This window comes from Anastrepha ludens, chromosome 6 (assembly GCF_028408465.1).
Source record: "Anastrepha ludens isolate Willacy chromosome 6, idAnaLude1.1, whole genome shotgun sequence".
Classification (NCBI taxonomy): Eukaryota; Metazoa; Arthropoda; class Insecta; order Diptera; family Tephritidae; genus Anastrepha; species Anastrepha ludens.
Genome location: NC_071502.1, coordinates 82,378,775 through 82,404,233, shown reverse-complemented (window position 1 = coordinate 82,404,233; position 25,459 = coordinate 82,378,775). Strand labels below are relative to the sequence as shown.

The following is a 25,459-nucleotide window of genomic DNA, read 5'->3' as shown; positions in this document are numbered from 1 at the left end:
CGTGCACATAGTAATCTCTTGCGTGTGTATAGGTATATTTTCACACATGCAACTACATAGAAGTAAATATAAGCGGGTTCGCTGCAGCGAACTCTTCTGATGACCTTAAAGCAAAGCAAAGTTTTGCAACAGGAAAAGTGCCAGTGAATGCCCCAGTGCGTCGTGAAAACTTTAAATGTGCGTGCTAAGTGTAAAGCACTTGGAACACACGGGCACACATAATAAAGGCTCAGAACCTTGAAAGTTTTTTTTAATTCTCAAGTAACTACCGACTTACACTTTCATCTAGAAAGTTAAGTATTTAAGAAGCTTTAGAATATCTCTAATAGCAACGAGTTATTAAAATCTATTCCACTATAAAAATCAATATACGAATACCCCCACTCCCCATCAAAGCGTTGCTGTGCAATTATGCCAGTTGACAAAATGAAAGAAAGGCGAAACGTAAAAATGTGGAAAAATCACTGCATCTAAGCAGAAAATGTTTCATTATGCCACACAAGTCATGACGCTCGATGCTACACAGCTACACATCCACACAGCTACACTGCCGCACTCACCGCTTGTCTGGCGGTTTGGTATTTTATTGCTGTCTTGGATTTCCCATGGCAGCGGGTGGCAGGAGAAAATCAGAGCAGCGTAACAAATACAGTACACAATAAAAGTTTCAAACTAACACACACACACTCACACAAACTTGAATGTAAATGCGCATAAAAAACAGAGAAGAAGTACATCTGTATATTTGTGAAAATTCCCCAAAGTATGGTATGCGTTGATGGCATGCCAAGCCATGCGGGACGTATGAGTATTTTTTAATAAAATTCCTATGCTTGATCTTGCCACACATGTTCGCTTGTGGGCGTTCGTAAGCTCCCCCTACTTAAATACTTGCGTTGCATAGTACATTTGTGTGTGTGTGTGCGTACATGTAAGCGCACTTTTTTTTTGTTTGTTTATGCGTGCGTATGTGGGCACTTGCCCTAACAAACTGACTGGTTGACTGACGTGCAGCTTAGTTAGCTACCAACTGTTGAGAGACATCTTGATGGCGTTGACGTCGACATGCAATGCGTTTAATGAAAGCGGCAAAGTAACTTGAAATATGTATGGAAACTAATACTGCAAATGTAGTGAATATAAGGCGAAAGTAATTTGATGGGAAATAAAAAAATGCGTGCTCAAGAATGTATTGCGATTATTTTCTTTCGGTTTCAATTTGCGACTTTCTCATGAAAGTTTAAAAATTCGCAATGAAAAGGTAGAGTTTCGAAATACACTCAGCTGTGCATGGAATGCGTACAAGTCATGAAAATTACACCAGAGTTGGCAGCTCAACATGGAACGTCAATATAGAACATCACAGAAAGTGAACGCCGATTTGATTATAGATTTGTGGGCAATAGTGGTAAGCTAAACCTTTAAGGAAGAAAAATAAAGAAAACTGGGGAGCTCATCGTTACTTTGAAATAGATTTGATGTAGTCTAAGTATTAGGGCGGGTCGATTTAAAAATCGCTCATTGCTCTGTGAAAATCGTGTTCTAGGGATCAAAATAAGAAACTTTGCCGAAGGAACCATACCTCTAAAACGAATTCTGATGTCCCCCAATTTGGGTCGAACGAAAAATCCCACTTTGACCCATTTAGAGTGGAGCTCCAATCGAGTCCAAATGTATGACCGACCCCCACTAACTTTGGACGGCCGATCCACCCATGCCAGTGCCACGCCCCCTGGAACTCCCCTGGGGGGTTCGTCATACAATCATTTCAAAATATCACCATTTTTGGCCTTTACATGAGAAAAGAAACTAAAAAGTTCGACCCAAATTGGGGGACATCAAAATTCGTTTTAGAGGTATGGTTCCCTCAGCAAAGTTTCTTATTTTGATCCCTAGAATATGATTTCCATAGAGCAATGGGCGATTTTTTTGCCTCCCCACAAAAGACTCTAAAAGTTCGACCCAAATTGGGGGACATCAGAATTCGTTTTAGAGGTATGGTTGCTTCGGCAGAGTTTCTTAGTTTGATCCCTAGAATATGATTTTCACAGAGCAATGCGCGATTTTTTTGCCTCCCCAAAAATCGGCCCGGCCTACTAAGTATATATATAATTAGAATTGGCCGAAACTTGCAAGAGAAGATGCTACATAATAGTTGATGACATGATGAAATAATTGCAAAGCTTGTATTAAGGGGGTATTCTAGGCTAGAGGCCCGAACTTCGAGCATTTTTGGAAGGTGAATAAAAAAAAAGCTATTGATATTTTTACTATCCATTTTTTTATCATTTATTTATTTATATATTAAGAGCACACAAAATGAATTAAAAAAAAAAAATGTTCATGGAATTATGCGTCGTTGAAGTGGAAGACGAAAACAAAAGGCAGTGACCTCGTCGTCACGATTTCTACCCTTGTGGTCATTTGAAAAAAAAAAGATGACAAGTTCTTCATTAATATCAATGTCTTTATCGTACGACGTATGTAGTAAAAAAGAGAAACAAATTTTCATAAAATGGCGGCTGCTCAAAAATTCAGGTCGATTTTTCCCTAATTTTTAAGCTTTCTCGAATTGTTTACACATATTAAAAAATTGAAATTTCCAGTTTTTCGTACGTCATCCGATAGAGATATATTTAAAAAATTTTCATGACAAACTTCAAGCAAATCGGTTGAAAGAAGTAGTTTCGAGAAAAACACGTTTGAAGTTCGCCGTCCGCTCAAACCAGTCTAGCTGGCGCGTCACTAAAATAGTTGTAACTTCGAAAATAGTTTGCAAATACCGAATCTATGTTCAGTATATCACATTGCATCACTACAAGTTGCTTATCAGAAATTTAGCCGAATAATCAAATAAGTTGCGTTCAACAATTGGTTTCGCTCAATCTCCCTGCGTTCGCCTTCGGATAGCCATGGTTTTCACAACCAAGTATTATAAACTTCAAATGATCAACTAATAGGGATATTTATAATTTGCAATTTTAACCAAGTTAGGACGATGAAATGACATTCGTTGGTTAAGGGGGGGGTAGGGTTTCGCGCTAAAAAAAAAAACACTTTTCTTTTGAATTTTTTACAGAAATATGGCTTAAGATACTTTAATAAAATCAGTTGCATGTTATTGTACATCTTTTCAATAAGTTTTTAAAAAATATTAATAATAAAATATTGACAAATAAGCCCATGACAGAGTTTTTTTGGAGATATGTTTTTCGAGAGGTGCTCTGCGGTGCCAATCGGCATTCGTCGTAGAATCATCTGGAACTAAAAAAGTCGAATTTCTCAGTTAAAGTATGACGTAATGCTCCCCCCTACATTAATAAAAATTTTTTTTTTTTCATTTTTGTAGTTTTGGTGGCAAAAAAACGTAAAACGAGCATTTTTGGCGAAAAATTTCGCCATATTTGTAAGTGAAAAACAACCTTAAAAAAAAAAAAGGTAAAAAGAAACAGTGTAGGGTTGAAGTGTTTTTGATTTAGAAAACGTGTGCCAAATTTGAAAAGAATCGGTTGAATAGTTTCGGAGTTGTGATTGGCACCGACTTTTAAGAAGTCGTTTCGGGAAAAATGCGTTTGAAAAAATGACTCTGAGAAATTATCGATGCTCCGCATTCGAGGTAGAGTGCCTACAAAGGCTATAACTTTGAGAGTTCTGCTCCGATCCACTTAAAATTTTGACACAACGTTCTTGAAATGATTTACTATAAGATGAGTGAAGAAAAGAATTTCGATTTTGTGACCCTACCACCCCTTAAGTAAAATCGATTCATTCCGGTACTTCGAACTGAGTGTAATTTGTAAAAGCCATGATTACTTTCTTTGCAAACACCCTTTCTAAGAGAGTTGGGTTCACCCCCTTAACCAAAGTGAAATATTTCGATGCATTTTTCAATAGATAACCAACGGAGCTCAGAACTTTGAAAGCCGAGCCATGTAAGGGATTATCGCTCTGAATTCTGTTCTATAGTTTAACAGCTTGGAGGCCAGCTACAGAAAACCCCACTTTGCTTCAATATTGCTGGTACCTGGTTGGTGCATTTGATTTTATTAAAATGGTACATTTTGATTTGGATTTCAGCTGACGTTCACTAGGATAAAAAGTTGGCTAGGTTTCGTGCTTGCAGCAGCGATGAGGTATTCTCTTGATGTTGCCAAATTAGCTATTTCGTATTTTAAAGCCTTTTAACATAAAACTAAAACAAAGGTATTTGTGAGGTCTCACAGATATCAGCAGTTAAATGCTGACAAACTCCAAGATACTCCAAATACAGTCGAAAATGCAATATAAGAAAAGTAGTAAATGGAAGGCGAGAGTTCAGCAGGATCTGTGTGACTAATCGGCGTAATATCGCAGAGAAGAAAGGGAATGTCAAGGTGTTGTTTCGAAAAAAAGTTAGATAAAGTAAAGTAAACAATTCTGATTGTTTGCTGCTAGATACTTTAAGTGAGCTGCATACGTACACTACGTTAAATAATTATAGTTTTAGGACTTAGTGACAACTTTTCACTATTTATATGCTTCTTATTTAATTTTAATAATAGGTACTTTTACGAAAATATAGTTAATTTTGCCATAAAAATCATATAAATCTAAAATTCGTGTAAAAAAATGTAAAAAATTTGCATAACATTTTTCATTTACTAATATCTACATGGAGGCGCCAAATTAGTCACCCTATCGGAAGATTTATAATTTTTGCAAATGGTTAGACAGCTGCAGTATACAAACAGCCAAGCGATGGAGCGCGTAAGAGTCTACATAAAGATCTTCATCACACAAAATATTTTTGTTTTGTTTTAGTAAAAAAGTTATTAAAAAAACTAATACAAATTTCAAAAATCGCGTGCAGTTTTGACAATTTTTTGAAATATTTTTCTAACGATATTGCGTGTTTTCTTCTATCTACAAAAATTTTGCGTATTCGCTATATGAAGGAAGTGCACGTAACCAAAAAAAAATTTAAGGTGTTTTTCAGAACCTTGAAACTTGCACTTTATTAAAATTCAAAGGGCTTCAAAAATTTACATTACACATTTTTCTAAAAACTCTTTTTAAAAGCACGAAATTATTAAGGATTTGTTTATCACAATTCCGTTCTAGGTTCCCGTAGGTTCTATAATATTCGGTAGACTCGGGCAGGTTCTGTACTGCATTTTCGAGTGCAATTGCCCGTCAGTTTCAAGGAAATTGGCAGTCAATTTTGGAGAAGTTCAATAATTTCAATATTTTCTCTCTCTCTTTTCTGTCTCTTCAATTTCTTTTCACCTATTCAGGGAGAAACAAACTTTTAATACTTTTTTAAAAATGTTCAAATATTAAGTTTTTGAGTTTTAAAAGAGGTAAATTTAAGCTATTCTTATAAGAGCGGATCTCAGGTCAGCGCGGTAATCTCTAGACGTCACAAGCTCATTTTAAGGCAGAGCAAAAGCGGTCAAGTATAGCATCATACCAGCATCTTCTTCACAACTCACGTGTTTTAGCGCGACTAAGGTGCAGCCCTCATAAATCCTGGCTTCCATATATTCTCCATCATAGAATTTTGGTGCTTATTACCGGCCTTTGAATAAAATTTTCAAGCAAATGCAGTGATTCTCTAAATATTGTTTCAAATTTGTAGCGTTTATCTGTCTTGTCTTAGTCCTTTACTTTTCTTTCTATATTGCCGTTATTGGAAAACTTATTAGCTATCATCACTTTGAGATGACCTCCGTAACTAAAGGCGACTTTCTTTGTTAAAACCTCGCATTACACATACTGCTAAACCGATTGCTTTGTCACAATATTTCCTCTTTTCCATGGTCCTCCCTCTATTATGTTCCTATTCCCTGCCTAAATAGTTCGGTTTTCTCTTCAACGTATTTATTAAAATCTATAATTTCTATACCTTCCTTAATGACTTTGACTATATTTTCCGTTTCACTTGAATAACTAGAAATTTTTGTACCTAAATTGAAATTTTATTTATTAAAAAATATATATTTTTTATTTACTTCCAGCACCACCCGAATCAATAATCATTCTGGACAGTAAAGGAGCGACGATAAAGGACTACCAGTTGGGTCCATACAACGAGGGAGCTGTCATCAATATTACATGCGTGGCCGTTGGAGGTGAGTTATATTATTTAAGAATTAAAAAAATATTATATATCTATATATGTACTGAATGATTGCTCGCTGCTGGTGTAAGAATAAAATAACTTGAAAAATCGCATGCTATATTATTTGAATGAAATAATTTTCTACCTTGAAATAATAAATGCAGGAAATGTGGGGAGCAGGGGAGCACTTCCTAATTGTAGTGTCTCTCCTTTGCCGATGTCCTGCGTTATTTAAAACACGCTAAAATATTTGGGGGCACCACAGTTTGAGGAATTGGAAAACATGTCAGCAGTGTGTTCGATATGGTTTCTTAAATTCGCAATGGAAACAGGCACCATGCCGGTGGACCATTTCAAAAGGAATAACTAATGAACTCCATCTGGTATCGCTATGCACGTCAACCTAACCTAACCTAAAGTAAAATTAAATTAATAAGTAAATCCAACTTCGTGGTATTTCGCACGGACTTCTCTTATATCGAGAGTTCAGTCGGATCTCTATTATGAAGTCAAGGAGAAGGTTTTCTCACATCTGCGCTTCCATATTCTTAAACTGTCGTGAACTTTTCCGAATCTCATAAGCCTCTCCAAGAAAATGTTGCTCAAGCTGCACTGGCACGCGAAGAAATGCTGCCCCAGAAATCGTATGCGCAGTTTTGAAGTTATAGGCTTTCACACAGAAAATGCTAAATAGACTCCGCTTTTTTATTATCTATCCAACTCCAAAATGGGATATCTTCTACGGTGCTTTAAGAATTTCTGCGTTAAGTCTGCGTTAGTATCTTTATGTTATTTTTTTTTTAATTTGTGGTAACTGCCTGGAGCGTGACGAAATTATTCTAATAGAATTCAGCAAACTAAGAAAACTAGCAACTAACAACGAAAGTTATTCCTTTTGAAGTTTTGAATATCCCAAATCAACTTGTGGTGGCTTTCTTATTATCTTTGAAAATTGATCACGACAAATTCGACATAAGTCCAACATGCCAAGGAAGTCCTAGTAGTACCATCCACCTCTTTCCAATTGCTATTAAATTATTAGGTGTGCAACTAAGATCCCGCTGTTTGTCAATAGATGCCGCCAGCAGTGTGTGCTAGTCGATTCTAACATAACCTAAACGTCATAAACATATCAGTAGACATATGGTAAGCAAACTGCTTCGATACATTAATGATTTTGTTTTGGTATCATATACTTTTGGTTTTGTGAAAATGCCTGACTTTGCGCCGAATAATCGTCATTTGCGGGAAGTGTTGATTTTCCTCTTTCATTCGAAAAAAATGGCGGTTGAAGCGCATCGAGAGCCACAAAAAGTTTATGGAGATGCTGCTTTACGGGAAACAGCGTGCCGATATTGGTTCCGTCGCTTCAAAGACGGTGATTTTAATGTTGACGACCGTCCGCGTGAAGGAAGGCCAAAAACCTTCGAAAACACTGAATTGGAGGCATTGCTCAAAGAGGATCCATGTCAAACGCAAGAAGAGCTTGCCTTCAGTATTAGGCGTTACCCGTCAATCTATTTCCAAGCGATTACATGCTTTGGGAATGATTCAGAAACAGGCGACTTGGGTTCCTTAAGAGTTAAAACCAAGGGATGTTGAACGTCGTTTTTTTGCCTGTAAACAACTGCTCAGCGGTAAAAAAGGAAGGGGTTTCTTCATCGCATCGTGACGGGTGATGAAAAATGGATTCATTACAGCAATCCAAAAAAAAAGAAAGTCATGGGGACTGCCCGGTCATGCTTCTACATCGTCGCCTTAACCGAATATTCACGCTGCGAAGGTTATGCTATCAAGTTTGTGTTATTTATTCTGAACTGTTAAAACCAAGCGAAACAATCACTGGGGATCGGTATCGACCTCGACTGATGCGATTGAGTCGAGAACTGCGCGAGAAGCGGCCGCAATACGCGGAGAGCCATGAAAAAGTGATTATACAGCATGACAACACTCGGTCTTACGTTGTCAAACCCGTTAAAACCTACCTGGAAACACTGAAATGGGAAATCCTACCCCACCCGCCATATTCTCCAGATATTGCGCCGTCCGATTATCACATGTTCTGATCGAAGGCACAGCTGCTGACCAGCAGTTCCATTCATATGAAGACATCAAAAAATGGCTTGATCCGTGGATAGCCTCAAAAGATGAACAGTTTTACCGCGACGGTATACGACATCTATCAGAAATATGGGAAAAGGTAGTAGCCAGCGATGGGCAATACTTTCAATGATTCACTTGTAACCATTTTTTCAGAATATAGTTGTGTCATATTTTCATCAAAAAAACTGCGAGAACTTAGTTGCGCACCTAATAACTCATCTAACATTCCGACCTCCCTGGTTCAAACATGTCGAGGCAGCTCCATAGCAACCACCACCGTTTTAAATGCCTCATTCAACCAACTCATTTAACCCCTATTTCTTGGGATCCGAATTTCTGGGTGTTGTTAGCTAAATTTCTGGACGAAGCTTACAGGGCTCCAGAATTTTCTTGGTTTACCCTATGTATGTAGTGTTATGCTACCCATGTTCAGATATCTTCTTTTCGTGCAACTGGCAATTGGCATAAAAGCTAACCGATATTTTTGTTTATGCTTTTCATTTGTTGTTTTCCTCATTTTGTAAGTAGAATATCAAAAGCAATTTGCTTATATGTATGAAAAGGTATGGTTCTTAGAAATACTTGCCAGAAAATTAAGAAAGCAACATTCGAGCGAAGCCAGAGAAATGTATGTCGCACAACAATATGAAGCAAATAATTTATGCAGGCATTCACTCATCATTATACTGATTGCCGCCAGCTGTCATTATAATCCCGCATTCATGCCAGCACTCATATACGAGTGCACGCACACACATAGCCACAGATATGTGCACGCACACTGAAATGAAGAAGAAAGCACGAATTCATTGCAAGGATACTCGTATACGCAATGATGATACTGCGAAGCAGAAGAAGCGACTCACTTAAAAGGAGTATAGCTTTGATGATGATGCGGAAACGGTGCGGGCAAATGGTATGAAAATGAAATATTAAGAAAAAGCTAATGTCAAGATGCCAACACACAGTGACGCACTTGAATTAAGTGGAGAGTGGCAGCAACAACTCGCCGCGTATTACTCGAAGCACGAAACCCACGATATGCAGTAGCGGCACATCAATATGCGTGTAGACAACAAATGAATGGCGAAAAAACAGCGAGTGGGCAACCAACTTCGCACTGAATGACAAAGAGACGCCGAGGTGGAGCGGTAGCGGCCCATTTGCCGATTTGTTTTGGGGTAAAAGGGACTAAAGAAATGGGAAATGGTTGGAGAAAGTGAATAATTAGAAGAATTGAAGAAACGAGTGGATATTTTGAGTGGGAAGAATAGAGGCAGAGAGTGGATGGAGTGGGTAGACGACTCGGCAGGGGGCTGGCTGCAAAGTGCCAGTAAGGCGGAAAGGCAAATACATGCATAGATAGAAAGGCAGAATACTAAACGATACAATGGCAGTCAGTGAAGTGTATACAGTGATAGCAACTGATGATGATTATGATGCCAAACAAAACAACAAAAACAATCGCATCAATTTGTGTTTATGATGCCACAATAAGTAGACCAAAAATACACAAACACACATACTTACATGCATGCATGCGAATACGTGTACGAGTGTATGTATGTGGGGTAACTTAGCATTGCTCTGCAGGAAAAAACACCGCTTGTGCACTAGAATGCCACCTGTGCACTTTTCAGCTCAACCAGTTCGTGCTTCAAAATTTCCTCCACGTTGGCAAGTGGTAACACGACGATATCCTAAAAAATGGCAGTTTTACGAAAATGTATCAGAAAAATAGCAGTCAAATCAGCAGTTGAAATACCATTTCATATCTACCAAAAAAATTCTAGTCCAATATGTTTCGAAAATAACCAGTTCGAGTTTAAAACAAAAAACATCTATTCCATTCCATGCCAACATTAAAAATATTCTATTTCATATTAAAAGGAGCACATGGACTGAGAAGTTGCGGCCCTAACACAGAAAGTACGGTTTGTTTATTCAAAATTAGTTTTATTCATCAACGTAATTTCCATCAAGAACAGCGTAGCGGCGCTCAAACATTTCAGTACCACTTTTGTAGAATGATTTACCTTTTGCTTCAAAATAGGTATCGGAAAATGACGTTAAAGAAGTGATAAAGAGAAATAAAAAAAAAGAGGTTGTCTATAAAGTCGGTTTACTGACGATAGTTTAACGTGATAACGTCATAAGAAAATACTGATTGAATGGTTGCATTTTTCAAAAGAAAATTTTAATTTTATTTGTTTGATAGATATTTTGTATGGATATAGAGAATGAGTTAACATTAACATAACATAACATAACATAACATAACATAACATAACATAACATAACATAACATAACATAACATAACATAACATAACATAACATAACATAACATAACATAACATAACATAACATAACATAACATAACATAACATAACATAACATAACATAACATAACATAACATAACATAACATAACATAACATAACATAACATAACATAACATAACATAACATAACATAACATAGCATAACATAACATAACATAACATAACATAACATAACATAACATAACATAACATAACATAACATAACATAACATAACATAACATAACATGCTGTTCAAGCAAGGTAACGACGCATTTTTTGGTATACTTGCCATACACTGCCGTTCTTATAATTGACTTCCGCCCCCATGTGACCCCCAAAAGCTACAGAAAGGACTTGATAAAGTAAATCATTTGTCCAAAGAGTGGTGCATTAAATCAAATGATACAACATTTTTCCAAGCCAAGTTCACATTAGCCGAAAAATTTGCTCACCAGTTAAGCTCAATGACAAGTATAAGTATCCCCCAAACAGTGTCACAAAATATCTCGGCTTGCATCGTGACAGCAATCTTACATTGAAAACCCATATTTTCACCAAACGGAGGGCTCTAGGAATACTACTTAGAAGCCTATATGGGCTAATATGTACATCAAAATTCTCATGTTCCTTTCTAACTAAAGCAAGCTCTCAATTTACTCAGCTATCTTGAAACCGATATGGACATATGGCATTCAACTTTGGGACACTGCAGCAAACTCAACCATCGAAAATCTTTAACGTTTCCAGTCGAAAACCCTCAGAATATTCTCAAACACCCCTTATTATATCATAAACGCAAAACCTCATCCTAATCTCACAGAAGCCCCAATAAGATCAGAAATAAGAAAATATGCCACATCATACAACAGAACATCACAGAAATTATTGCAAATCCCACGACCTTCCGCAGACTCAAGAGAAAGTCTGCAAAAGACTGCATGTGATAATAAATTGGTCTACATATACTAATATTTATCATAAAACTAGTAGATGGTTGTATCACTGGGGGCATTCCTTAAATGTCCCTTAATTGAATTAAATAGCTTCAGCTCATTGCCCGAAAAACCGCACAGAAATGTATATGTTCCGTGGGATCTTTTCCTCGGGGGTTATACTCCATTATTACATCGGTGGTAAATACTTCTTTAATATTTTTGCTGATGATATCTTTCAACTTCGGGTGGAACGTAACGCCAAAACAAGTTGTTTAAGATTACTACAGTTAGTATTCGAGTTCCTTAGGTCGACATCTATCATACGTCGGAAGGAGTTATCTGCGTTTGATGGTTAACTAGATGGGGAGTTTGTTGGTCGATTGTAATAGGCCAGATTCATAATAAAGGGTGGTTAAATTTTAAGGGCCGATATTCAGTGTAAACCACACCTAAACGTCAAGCTGTTCGTTGCATTTTATTTGACACTTTTCAACTTCAGACTAATTCAATTTGAACCATGGAAAGATACATAATCTAGCAATGCGTTAAAGTTATTCAGGCTTATTATGAAAACGGGCGTTCCAATGAAAATGCACATCGCGCACTTCGTGAAGAAAATCATCTTCAGTGATGAGCACATTTTCACCTCAGTGCATTCGTCAATAAGCAGAATTGCCGCATTTGGGCGAATGATAATACAAGAGTGATTGCTGAAAAACCAATGCACCCACAAAGAGGGACTGTTTGGTGCAGTTTATGGGCCGGCGGCATCATTGTGCTGTATTTTTCCCAAAATGAGGCCGGTCAGGCAGTTACTGTGAATAGTGTTGTCATGAGGTGAGATGATAACGAAGTTTTTATGACCCGAATTGGAAGATATGGATGTGGGCGATATGTAGTTTCAACAGGACGGTGTCACTTGTCACACAGCTAATGAAACAATGGCTCTTTTGTGCGAGAAATTTGATGGTCGAATAATCTCACGTCACGGCGATGTCAATTGGCCGCCAAGATCATGTGCTTTGACACCTTTGGACTACTTTCTTTGGGGTTATTTGAAATAAAAGTTGTACGCCAATAAGCCAGCAACAATTCAAGAGCTAAAAGATGAGATAGTTCGACACATTAACGGCATAGAGCCTCAATTATGCCTCAGCGTCATCGAAAATTTGGGCCATCGGATGGAGGTGTGCCGCTGAGACCGCGGCGGCCACTTGTCCGATATTTTGTTCCATGCGTAATTAAGCCATACCAATATTATCATAATAAAGAGAAATGACAATAAATTCCTAAAAAAATTGTATTTTATTCAAAATCAACACCGGCCCTTAAAATTTAACCACCCTTTACTTTACGCAGGCAAGAGTTGACAAACGTTGCCGAATAAGCGCAGATGTTAGTGCCCAGAACTCGTAACCATTGGAGCTGAAGATGACAAGCTTAGTATCGACTGATAAGGATTTTGAAGACCATATGTTTTTTTATTGTGTAAAGGTGCTGCGGGCTTTATTTATTCGATTTGCATTATCTTCGGACGTTCCTCCTGTTGGTGTTATTTCTATAGAATGCTGAGGCAGACTCCTTACTGCAGAAATATGTCAAATTTTGATTTTTTTTTGTTTTTTTTCTTATGATCGAAAATAATAGATACCAACGTGGAATGGTTTTCCGGCACTACCTTTTTATTTATTTTATTTCAATCTCTTGCAGAGTTCGACTTGTCGTAAAATCTTGCCGAACCAAATGCGCTATAATCGTCGCTATGAATGAAATCATCCATAGACGAGTCTTAAGTTTTATTATATTAAATATCTAAAAAAATAAACTAATTTGAAAATAAAATGATGATTTTGCTACTGACATTATTCTATACAATGGCGAACTAGAGTAAATCAACTTTATTAAGTATCAGCATCTGTTACTCGTATGACTTTTTCCTGCAGGGCGGCTGCAAGAATGCGTTAGTGTGTGTGTGCGTGGCAATGCGTGTAAATAAACATGTTTTATGTTTTTCTTTATTTGTCTGACTATACCTACGAGTTTATATTTGTATTTTAATATACACGAATATGCAACTAAATAAATGTAAGAATACGAATGCCTTGCCGGAAATGTACGAAACTGTGAAGCACGTGCAGAAGTTGAGAAATGGAGGCGTTGCAGGTTTTATTGTTTTTGATTAAAAGCTATTTGAAAAAATATGCAAACATCAAAGTTTAACAACTAGTAAAGCTTGAAATTTCCTCGGCTTGAGGTCTGCCGTAATAAAACTATGTTCGTAAAGAAGATATTTCGGATGGTAGTTCGCCCTAAAGTCATTAGCAATACCAACTATTAAACAAATAATAATAATTAAAAATAAAAATAGTTGGAATATTACAGAAGCCATTAAAGAAAAGAAAGCGACACAGTTTAAAAGCAACAGTTGTTGATATGAAAATACAATAAAAGCTCTTTCGGGTCCTTTGGACCGCTGGACCAACTGTTAAATGGTGTTTTTAAGCAGCGGAGAGTTTCAAATTCGGAACATTCTTTTCTGTGCAACCAAATTTGGTGGTTCGTGAGTATTTTGCGGTTAGTTTCGGTTGGAAATTCATTACACTGTACAACACAAAAAAAAATTAACAAGGTCCCGATGATGGTGCCAGAATAATAGAGAATAAAGAAAAAGTAAAGAGAAAAAAAAGTATATATTTACCGCCGATTTGAAAGCTTACGTCAGAATTTTATTTCCCGAGTGGTTAAATAATTTAACAATTTGCGCATGCTTATGGGAAATCGGCATTGGAAACAGCGTGATCCTCTCATTTTAGATATGTAATGTATTCAACAGTTCTATATATAGAAAAAATCATGGGGGATATTTTTATGGAATATTTTACCCCTCTAACTCCTCAATAAAACAGTATTTTTTTGTCATTTTTCCTTCAAAGGGTAAAAAATTCACATAATGGGTCAAAATGTAGCACACAAATATTTGTAGCAAAATACCGCTATAAGTATTTTAATGTCTCAAAGCTCAAAATTCAACTTAAACACCAGACATAAATCAAAACGGGGAGGACTTATAGTAGAAGAAACTTTTAGTAGAATTTTGCAGTCCAGTCCACTTGAGTAGAGGCAATCATTTTTCTGATAATTCTGATAATTCAAGCAAATACTTTACTTTGCTCGAAAGTTAACATGCATCTAAATATTATTCCATCTAACGGTATTTCGCAGCAGTAAAACTTCAGCAGCTGTGCATGATTTATGGATTTACTTGGATAGAGTCACTAACCCAATAAGAAACAATTATACCAAATATAGAAAATTTAGTGTTTTCACATTTATTATTTAAAGCTTGATAGTTTAAGCTGCCACCGTTATAAATAACTTCGTAAATACGTTCGTTGATGAATGGATTTGTACAAATTCTCCAAATAGCCCAATGAAATTTCAGACCAAACCGTTTTAATGATTCGAATTAATGCATTTTTGTCTTCGAATTGTTGCCCATTCTCATGAACCTTACGAGAAAGTCATGCCAATAGATTTTCAATAATGTTCAGATCTGGGGAAAACGGTAGCCACGATAAAGATTCAATATTTTGCGACGAAATCCAAGTGTACAGCTGCATTATCCTGCTCAAAGATTCAATTAATAGGTCCAAAAGTTTTACGAATCTCGGAAAACGAGGATGATCCCGTCATTTTGCAGTCTACGATTTTCAATTTGAACGCGCAAAAGTACGATATTGCGCCCCATATCATAACAACACCTTTCCGGCTGTGATGTCGACTCACTTTGCTCCTTTCTTAAGTCATGGAAATAGTAATTCTATCCCTCCGGCCCATCCAGATTGAGTTATTAGTAACAGAACACCAAGCCATGTGGTGTCTATCAAAATCAAAGCGCCGTTCTTTGCGAAATTTATTCAAAGATGTTTTTTTTTTGCTGTAATTTTGTATGCTTCAAATGTGGCGCTTTTAGAAGAGCCCGTCGAACAGTGCATTTGTTAGCTGCAACATTTGCTATTTATTAAATATTTGCTTTAGAAAGTGCTGAATTTGATGAAATTATTTTGCGGGCTTCCTTCGGTGTTAAAGCCATCGCAGTTTTGCCTTTGCAGTTTGTATCATAAGAGGCACCTTGTTTCACACAAAGACCCACAACATTTGGATTTCGTCATATTTTTGGCAATTTGGCGATTTCAAAGTCCCACTGAGGTCAAAATATCAATTTGTTTTTTTTCGCTTCACCTTTTCTGCTTTTGCATTTTGTTCGAGTTAAAAAGAAGAAAAAAGATACTTTCTTGAATATTAAAGACATTTTTCCGAGCTTCCTGCTTTCAGAAGCATAAGAGCAGGCTATTAAAAACGAGCAAATGACATTTCACGCTAGTACCAAATTCTTTCTGAACTATTTACGCCAGATTTGGAGTCCCGCTTAATGATTCCTGTATGAGCTGTAGAGGCCAGTAGGGAAAGAATGGAGTGTCACAATGCACTTTAGATTACTGCGAAACCACTTCCTTGAGGATCTGGGCCATTTAGTTACAATTTTTTGCATTGCATTTGCTAATTGTAGAGATAGAACTGGGGATATTTTTTTTGAGCGCGCTGAAATAGGCCACTGTGTAAATTTTGTAAAAGCAGCCTCTGAATTTAGACTAAGCGAATATACAGCTTTAAAGATGGCCCAAAACATTTTTTGGAATATTTTTTTTTGAGGTTTTTTATCTTAAAAGTATTCCAAGTTTTTATTCAATTTTATAATCTAAGGTTATTGTTACACATAACGGCTAAAAATTTCTCCATAAATTTCATGGTATGCTGCTGAAGTGACCGTCCCTGGAGGCATTTAGGACCGGCTTCTTCCGGTAACATAGAACCGACTGTCAGGAGAACCTCTATAATCTAAATAACACTGCTGATTTCGCGGTACATTTAATGCTGAACATAACTAGCAAGAAAGGCCGGACAGAGTAGATAAGCTTGAAGAGTACGAATACAGCAGTAATTTAATGCCTTATAGGAAGTTTGTATAAGTGAAGGATTATCGTTAGCTTCTTGGCTGTATTACAGAACTACTGTATCGAAGAAACATTGGCTTTGAAAACATTGGAATTTAGAAATTCTTGAAATAAAAGTAATGGGATTTTTAGAGAATAAAATTTGTACTGAAACGATCAAGAAGTGATCATAAAAATGAGTTTTCTAATACCAAAATTCTCACGGAAAATTTATATTTAAATATATCCAATATTCTATTATTATATATGGAAAAATATTCATGGAAAAGAGAGATAAAAATTCCCTTTGAGCTTTACTCATTAGAGCGCATCTCATTTGGATTTCTCTGCATGCCACATTTACATATACAAATGTACATACGTATTTGCAATAGTTGAATATTTTATGAAAGTCAAACGTGCTGCATATATTTAGAGTGGGAGGAGATGTATTTTATTTGGAGGTAATTAATTGCATTTGCTAGTCCATCAAAGCGATGTTGGTTATACTGTAATAAAAACCAAATGCCATACTCAAATGGGAAATCATTTATATAAGAGCTAATTTTAATTAAAATTTAATGCCAGGGACTGCTGCGGTATGAGGAGTGCACGGAAAATGTCATAAAATTCGAACATGTGTGGAAATAAATGGCAGAAAGTTAATTTAATCTCCTTCAGGGAATTACAAATTTACTTTACCCTCCATGCAAAATAAATATGTAATACTTGCTGAAAAAAATGCATAATTAATTCTTAATGTGGCACTCAAACTGTGTGATGAACTCAACCATTGGGACCCAAACTCTCCATTTCACAGTGGAAATATTGCACTAAAAGAAAAACAGAAAAAGGTGATTTTATTTTATTTGGTTGGGGAAAAATGCTGACCTCAAATGAAGATACTGGCTACAATCTGGGTGTGAAAATTTTCAAAACACTTAGTTTCTATGTTGAGTATAATTAGCGGATATACCTAAGGGGTTTAATCACATAGTGGCGCGCAAAATAAGCCTATCTTGGGAAATCTTTTAGCGGAACAATTGATTAAACCCGAATTCTAAAAAATTTGCCTTACTGTAAGTGTTATAAACTGCATATTTTTTATTTTCCAATTATTATAACAAAAGAGGTTGTCTATAAAGCCGGTTTACTGACGATAGTTTAACGTGACAACGTCATAAGAAAATACTGATGTAATGGTTGCAATTTTCAAAACAAAGATATTTTGTATGAATATAGAGGAGGAGGTAAATGGAATTGCAATAGATCAATCAATTGATCAAGTTACATTTACACAAACGTGAAAAATGACGAAACATTTATCAAATTCATGAAAGATATCTTCAATTTCGATTGTGCATCAGAGGTTAATAAGTAAACAACACTAAGAGGCACCATCATCGATTTGACTTTCTCAAGACACTTTACACCCGAAACACTCCCTTTCATTTCCTACTTTTCCTATCATAGTCCTATTCTCAACAGAGAAAAGGTTCATTACCATTGCAAATACAAATATACCTTCTGCTCAAATATGAACGAGACGTTATCAATAAAACGGTCCGCCGATGACATATGGCAAAAATAAATTTTTTGTTTTTTGGTAGGACTGTTATAAGCTTACATGGCAAATTTCAGCGTGATATGTCACATAGTTTGTTTTCTGTGCTACTGTAAACAAGTCAAGCTCGAGTGTATTCTTCGAATTCTCTTTTATGACTTCAATTGTCTTACGTCACGGAGCGGCAACTTGAGCTTGGGAAACAGGAAAAAGTCACATGGAGCCATATCGGGCGAATACGGTGCTTGCGGAACGATATTAACATAATTTTTGTTCAAATAATCGCGAACAAGACGTGATGTGTGAGCTGGTGCATTATCGTGATGCAAGAACCATGACTTGTTGTCCCACAATTCCTTCCTTTTAAGACGAATGTTCTCGCGCAAACGCTTTAAAACGTCTAAATAATATTCAGCGTTAACCGATTTTGCGATTTGTGCGATTTTCAAGCACAATTTCCTTTACTTTTCCGATGTTTTCGTCGTTTACTGATGTTGCTGGACGACGTTCATGAGGCAAGTTTTCAACCGATGTACGGCCCTCTTTGAACGATTTGTACCACTGGAAAACACGTGCACGCGATAGAGCAGAGTCCCCATAAGTTGTCTGCAACATTTTTAAGGCGTCTGAAGCCAAAATTTTGTTGGAATAACAAAATTTCAAACAAATTCTTTGTTCAACTTGAATTTCCATCGTTAAGGTCGGGGGGTAAATTTTAATGATCGTTGACAGCTTCTTGTTTTTATTAGCTGTAGCAGTACAACAGAAAAGAGCGAATGAAATATTGTACTCGTATTCGTATTTGTAGTATATCCAAGGAACTTATAAGAATTGCAGCGAATGATTTTGTAGCTATTATCTTTCTAAACTGTTGGTTTAAACAGCTGACGCACGTCTCGTGTTTTGTTTCACCCTCAAACATCTTCAGTTTGGTCTATAATTTAACCATGAATCGTCTTACAAACGAACAACGCTTGCAAATCATTGAATTTTATTATAAAAATGCGTGTTCTGTTAAGAAAGTTTATCGCGCGCTTCTTCCATTTTATGGTCAGTTTAATCGACCCACTCAAGCGGCTATTCGAGCTATTGTGACTAAATTTAGAACCAAATTTACATTATTGGACATCAAACCACCAACACGCTTACGTAGAGTGCAAACTGAAGAAAATATCGCAGCTGTATCGGCCTGTGTTAATGATGACCATCAATTACCGATTCGTCGCCGTTCGCAGCAATTGGGCCTCTGTTGCTCAACAACGTGGAACATTTTGCGAAAGGATTTAGCTGTGAAGCCTTTCAAAATACAGCTGGTGCAAGAATTGAAGCCGAACGACCTACCGCAACGCAGAATTTTTGGTGAATGGGCTCTTGGTAAGTTGGCCGAAGATCCAATTTTTTATCGAAAAATTGTGTTCAGCGACGAAGCTCATTTTTGGATCAGTGGGTACGTAAATAAGCAGAATTGTAGATTTTGGAGTGAAGATCAGCCAGAAGAATTGCAAGAGCTACCAATGTATCCAGAAAAGGTCACAGTTTGGTGCGGTTTATGGGCTGGAAGTATCATTGAGCCGTACTTCTTCAAAGATGCTGCGAATCGTAACGTAACTGTGAAATGATATCCAACCTTTTTTTGCCCAGAATGCAAGAGCTCGACTTGCATGACATGTGGTTTTAGCAAGACGGTGCCACATGTCACACAGCACGCGTAACAATGGACTTGTTGAGAGGCGATTTTTTCGATTACAATTAGATAAAAAAATATGTATTTAAAATTACCTTTAAAGGCAAAATCGTATGAAATGAACCATTCAGGTATAAGTAAAGTATAAATTCCTCCCATGGAAAAGATTCTCATAAAAAAGAAAAATATTTGCGATTTGAAGTTGGCTTCTTAGAATGCAACATTACCATATGGCCGTTATACTCCTTCCATTATTTCTGCGAATTTGGGCAGAGAAACACCTGCCAACAGAGTGGAACCAATCAGTAATTGTAAAGATCCCTAAAAAAGGTAGCAAACAAAAATATTCCAACTGGCTTGGATTATCGATCTTACCAGCTATAACTAAAGTTTTTAATCTCGTTATACTTCCCCGAGTTGTAGAAGCACTTGATGCAAAAAACCAAGCCGGCTTTCACCGTAATCGCTCGTGCAGCGATCATATCAGTACAACGTACATCATATCAACGCTACGCTGTTCGTATGTTGTATTGACTATATTAAAACCTTTGATGCGCTTAGGAGAGGCGCGTTATGGGCCGCACTGGAAGCGCGCGGTATCCCACTAAAATTAGCCAACATAGTAAAATGCTCACACAACGAAGCCATCACCACGGTACTCCACGCCGCACAGCTGAGCTAACTTTTTTAGACAATTTTCGGTGTTAAACAGGGCTGGACTCTCTCTCCGCTCTTAATTATAGTCACTCTCGACATGGTCTTCGAATATTGTGATTTCGCCAAAGCTTAGCTTACGCGGATGATGTGGTCTTGTTTGTCCGCTACCGTGAGTGTAAAGATCGCGAAGGGGCACCGAAAAAATGCGAAGATACTCAACTACAACAATTACTGGATGGGAGAGGGATATTGAGAGACATTTGGTGACGCGTGAGATGCTTCTTGAACGGCAGAAAAGAAAAGGTTTTCTGAATCACATCGTCACTTTCGATGAAAAATTGATCTATTTTGATAAACCTAAGCATCGGAAAAGTTGGTACTCGCTAGGTGAATCAGGCCTATCAACAGAGTAAAAAATATTCATGCTTCAAATGTTATGTTGCCTATCTGGTAGAATCAGAAGGGTGTCTTCTATTATGAACTCCTTAAAATATCTAAAACCATTACTGGCGATCGTTACCGACTGCAGATAATGCGTTTGAATCGAGCTCTCAAAGAAAAGCGGCCGGAATGGGACGGTAGACATGACAAACTGATTTTGTTGCAAGACAACGCCAGGCCACATGCTGTTAAATCGATCCAGAAATACTTAAAGGGACTGAATTCGAATTGCCCCATCCGCCGTTCCCTTCATACGAGAGCATCACAAACTGGCTCAATGAATTGATCAAGTCAATCCGTATGCTGCCTGAAAGATGAAGTAAAGTTTTAGCTTTCAATGGCACATTCTTCACATAATGTCAAGTATTATTTAATTCTTTAAATAATTCGTAACTTTACTAAGAAAGACGGAAACTTATTCTTATACCAAAATTTAATTAAATCAAATTTAGTGCTTTTATTCAAATTAGTTCATAAAGCCAACCAAATACAAATTCTTGCTGTCAGCTGCTTAAAGCTGTCAGTTATAAATTAAAATTTAAGTATATCAAGCAAATTAAAAAATATATTAATATAAGATAATAGCTAATCGAAAAGTAGAATATAATGAAGGAAATAAGACATCTTTAGAAAAATAGAAACCTAACAAGACCGAATTGGAGATCTAATTAAATTCGCAAAAAGCAGAATCCGATAAAAGATATATGTAGTACTAAGATATATTCCCAGCACTTCTATCCAAAGGCACTGTGGAACTGATCCGAGTCATGATGAAAATCTTCAGAGTTAGTCTAATATTGGAATACATTCCAAAGATATGGGGGAAAGTGAAGGAAATATTTATTCCTAAGGGAGGTAACAAACCCCCTGATTCTCCAAAATCCTACAGTCGAATCAGTCTATCGTCGTTTATGTTAAAGACAATGGAAACACTACTTGAATACCATCTAAGAGAAGAAGTAATCTTCAAAAAACCCCTTCGTAAGCTGCAATTTGCTTACCAAAAAGGGAAATCCACAGTCACAGCACTGCACACACTCGTTGTCAATATAGAAAAGGCTCTAAATCAAAAAGAAATAGCCCTCTGTTCCTTTATGGACATAGAGGGAGCCTTCGACAACGCAAATTACAAATCCATAGAAACAGCAATCGAGAAAAGAGGTGCAAACCCAATATTAACACATTGGATAAGCCAAATGCTTAATCAGAGGATTATTAAAGCCTCGTTAGGCCAAGCTGAACTTAATGTCACAACAGTAAAGGGATGTCCGCAAGGAGGAGTTCTTTCTCCACTGCTATGGTCCCTACTAGTTGATGACTTGGTGCAGCACCTAAACAACAAGGGATTCATAACCATTGGTTATGCAGATGACATATCTGTTATAATAAAAGGCAACCATGAAAGGACACTAACAGACTTAATGCAAAATGCCTTGAACGCAACATGGGAATGGTGTAAAAAGGAGGGGCTGTCGATTAACCCTAACAAAACCACAATAATCCCCTTCACAAGAAAAAGAAAGTTAGAGTTTCCTGCATTGAAACTAAATGAAACAGTGATAGAACTAAAGGAAGAGGCCAAATATCTAGGTTTAACCTTAGATAAAAAACTCACTTGGGAATCACACATAAATAATATAACAAAAAAAGCCACGAAATCCTTGTGGACAACCAAACAATTACTAGGGAGATCCTGGGGCCTCAGCCCTAGTATGATCCTCTGGATATACACCCAAATGGTTAGACCAATCATACTGTATGGGGCTCTAGTATGGTGGAGCAAATCTATCCAACAAACAGCGATAACCAAACTGGGAAAAGTACAAAGGCTTGCTTGCCTATGCATTACAGGGGCTATGAGAACTACCCCAACAGCTAGCATGGAAGCACTCCTTAATCTCCCACCACTTCATATAGCAATCCAAGAGGAAGCAGCTACGCAAGCACTCAAGCTACACATGAAATAAAATTTCAAATTAGGCAACCTCACCGGTCACCTAAGTATCCTAAATAAAATCAAAAACACCATAAGCATGGCTCAAGTTTTAGACCACATTGACCCAACCCTCTGTTTCACAAAAGGATACACAGTTACCTTTTCTGAGAGGATCGGGTGGAAAACAAACCCAAAATGGATGAATGATGATTCATAAAAATGGTACACTGATGGATCAAAAACACCTTATGGTGTAGGAGCAGGTGTAGTGGGGCCCAGAATCCACAAACCATTCACTCTCGCCAGGGACACCACCATCTTCCAAACGGAATTATATGCAATAATGGAAGCAGCAAACATCATGCAACGTAGCACCCACAAGAGAGTAAAAATTAGAATACTCTCGGATAGCCAATCAATTCTAATTCTCAATAACCTGGCATCCAAAAACAATGTCTCATTAATTTGGGTACCAGGGATATGACGGCAACGAAAAGGCAGACTCTCAAGCCAAAAAAGGGGCAGATGTAAACTTCATCGGACCTAGTCCTATGTTCGGATTCAACAAAAACAGCACAAAACAAAAAGTAAAATACTGGGCCAAAACTCTATTGAATCAGCATTGGAACAATGTAGAGGGTCTTAGACACTCCAAAAAGTTCATAAGTTTCAACGCTGAAAGAGCTAACAAGGCCCTCACGTTAAACAAAAAGAGCATTCGCACTCTCACAGGCGCCCTCACGGGTCACTTCACCTGCAACAAACACTTACATAAATTAGGCATAACTAACACCAGCACCTGCAGATTTTGCTGCGAAGATGAGGAGTCTATAGAACATCTCATTATCGAATGTCCGGGGTTGACGCATAGAAGGAAAAGGTTTTTAAACAAGTTCATGCTTACAGATGAAGACCTTCAATCACTCCCTCAGAAGGAGCTGGTACAATTCATAAGCATACTTAACAGTCAATAGACAGCATAGGGTGCACAATAGATCAAGATGGTCGCAGTGCTAAAGGGCCATACCTTAACCCTTTACAACCATTAACCATTAAGATAAAGTCCTCAAAAGTGCAAGAAAATTATGGCATGACAATCGATTACTCCTTTAGAAATTTTTATACAAACAAGAGACAAAGAATAAAACTTCTTCATTCTAAAAATTTAAGATTGATTAAAAGCAGGCGAGATATAAAGAGACAGGACCAAATAATTTGAAAATGCTCCATTCTGTCAATAGAAAATTATAAATAAGGCTTCCAAGTAAAGGCAGCACATTTCAATCTAGAACGAAAACAAATTTGGAAAAAGCAGTTTGAGAATATATATCATCCCCTTAGTATAACAATAGCCTATGTGCTCATAGGCTATTATTTTTTTTATTGAATTTTTGGATTCTCCATCGTCGATTTTATATGTGGTAAAAATTTTGTCAAATTCTAGTTCCACAAAGTGGGTCAAAACGTCAGTCAAAAAATAATAAATATTTACAGACATAACGAGATTTGAGTGAGAGCTACTTTCGTCAAAAAGTTTGAAATTCATTTTCTCAAAACATCAAAAAATTTACAGGCTATTTTAATACTAAGGGGACGATATAATTATATGAATATATACTTGTGTAAAAAGATAGAGGGAACTAAAGTTTTATGTTGCCCTAAATGGGTAATCTGTATTTTACGAGAAGCTTTTTCATGGCAGAGAGCATAAAAATACCAAAATGTTGAGTTGCTCCGTCGCATAGAACCTAAAACTAAATGAGACTTAATTAAAAGAAAGTGTGTGGAACTATTAAATCAAGAACGAGAATGATAAATTACACCTAGATCCTTAATTTTTTCAACAGATTGCATCACATTGTCAAAAATATGTAAGATAATTTTAAAATATTTTATATCTTAAAAAAGTGATGTAAAAGGATTTCTTACTGTTTAATGAAAAACGTGGCTTCTAACACGAAAGTGACAATGCATCTAAATCAATTTGAAGACTCACTGCTGCAATCGATTTATTAAAAGTAGAAACTATTTTTAGATCATCGACAGAAGTAATTGAGAGATTCATTGATAAAAAAATAGGGGACCTAAAATACTTCCTTGAGAAACTGCCAGCACTAAGTGACTGAGTCCTTTAATGATGACCAAACTTAGGTAGCGCTCAATAGCATCGGATACTTTAGTAATCGCTGCTTCCCTCGCTGCCCACTAATGAAATTGTCCTCTAAATCTCTGCATAAATCTTAGTCACTTTGCTGATATGCCTGCAAATTGCCGAAATTCCCAAATCCATGCATTCTCCTTCCATTACTTGTGAACACACCTTTACAAATAGTCCCTCAACGGAACTAATACTAAAAATAAATAAAATCGCATAATTAATAGAACTCATATTAAGAGAATTTATATGGCGCTATAATTAAATCCATGTGCTATAGGCGCGTGATATGAATTTTTACTCTACTCCACTCATTTTGCCGCACAGCGTACTGCCATTCCGCTTCGCAACACTTGTATGTACTTCAAGTTTCAATGTACATACAGTAATTCTCAAATGAATTTGGTATTTACAAGCATTTTTATCCATTATAAAAACAGATGTTGAAAAAAGATGTGGGCAATGTTTCAAATGTCACTTGAGCGTGTCTACAATTATAAAATTAAATCTTAACACTACTAAGTATAATAAACTAAATAACACACAGCCGCCTCACTTGCCAGCACTGT

At 36.8% G+C, this 25,459-nt stretch overlaps 1 protein-coding gene across 1 annotated transcript in view; it reads left to right on the top strand.

Annotated features, from left to right (window-relative positions):
* LOC128867138 (hemicentin-1) overlaps positions 1 to 25,459 on the top strand; it is a gene marked incomplete at its 5' end in the record, with an annotated part of 225,193 nt that overhangs the window by 25,684 nt on the left and 174,050 nt on the right. Inside the window, one exon of the mRNA XM_054108237.1 lies at positions 5,997 to 6,110. Within this exon, the coding sequence (XP_053964212.1) occupies positions 5,997 to 6,110 (114 nt within the window). The remainder of the gene's footprint in view (positions 1 to 5,996; positions 6,111 to 25,459) is intronic.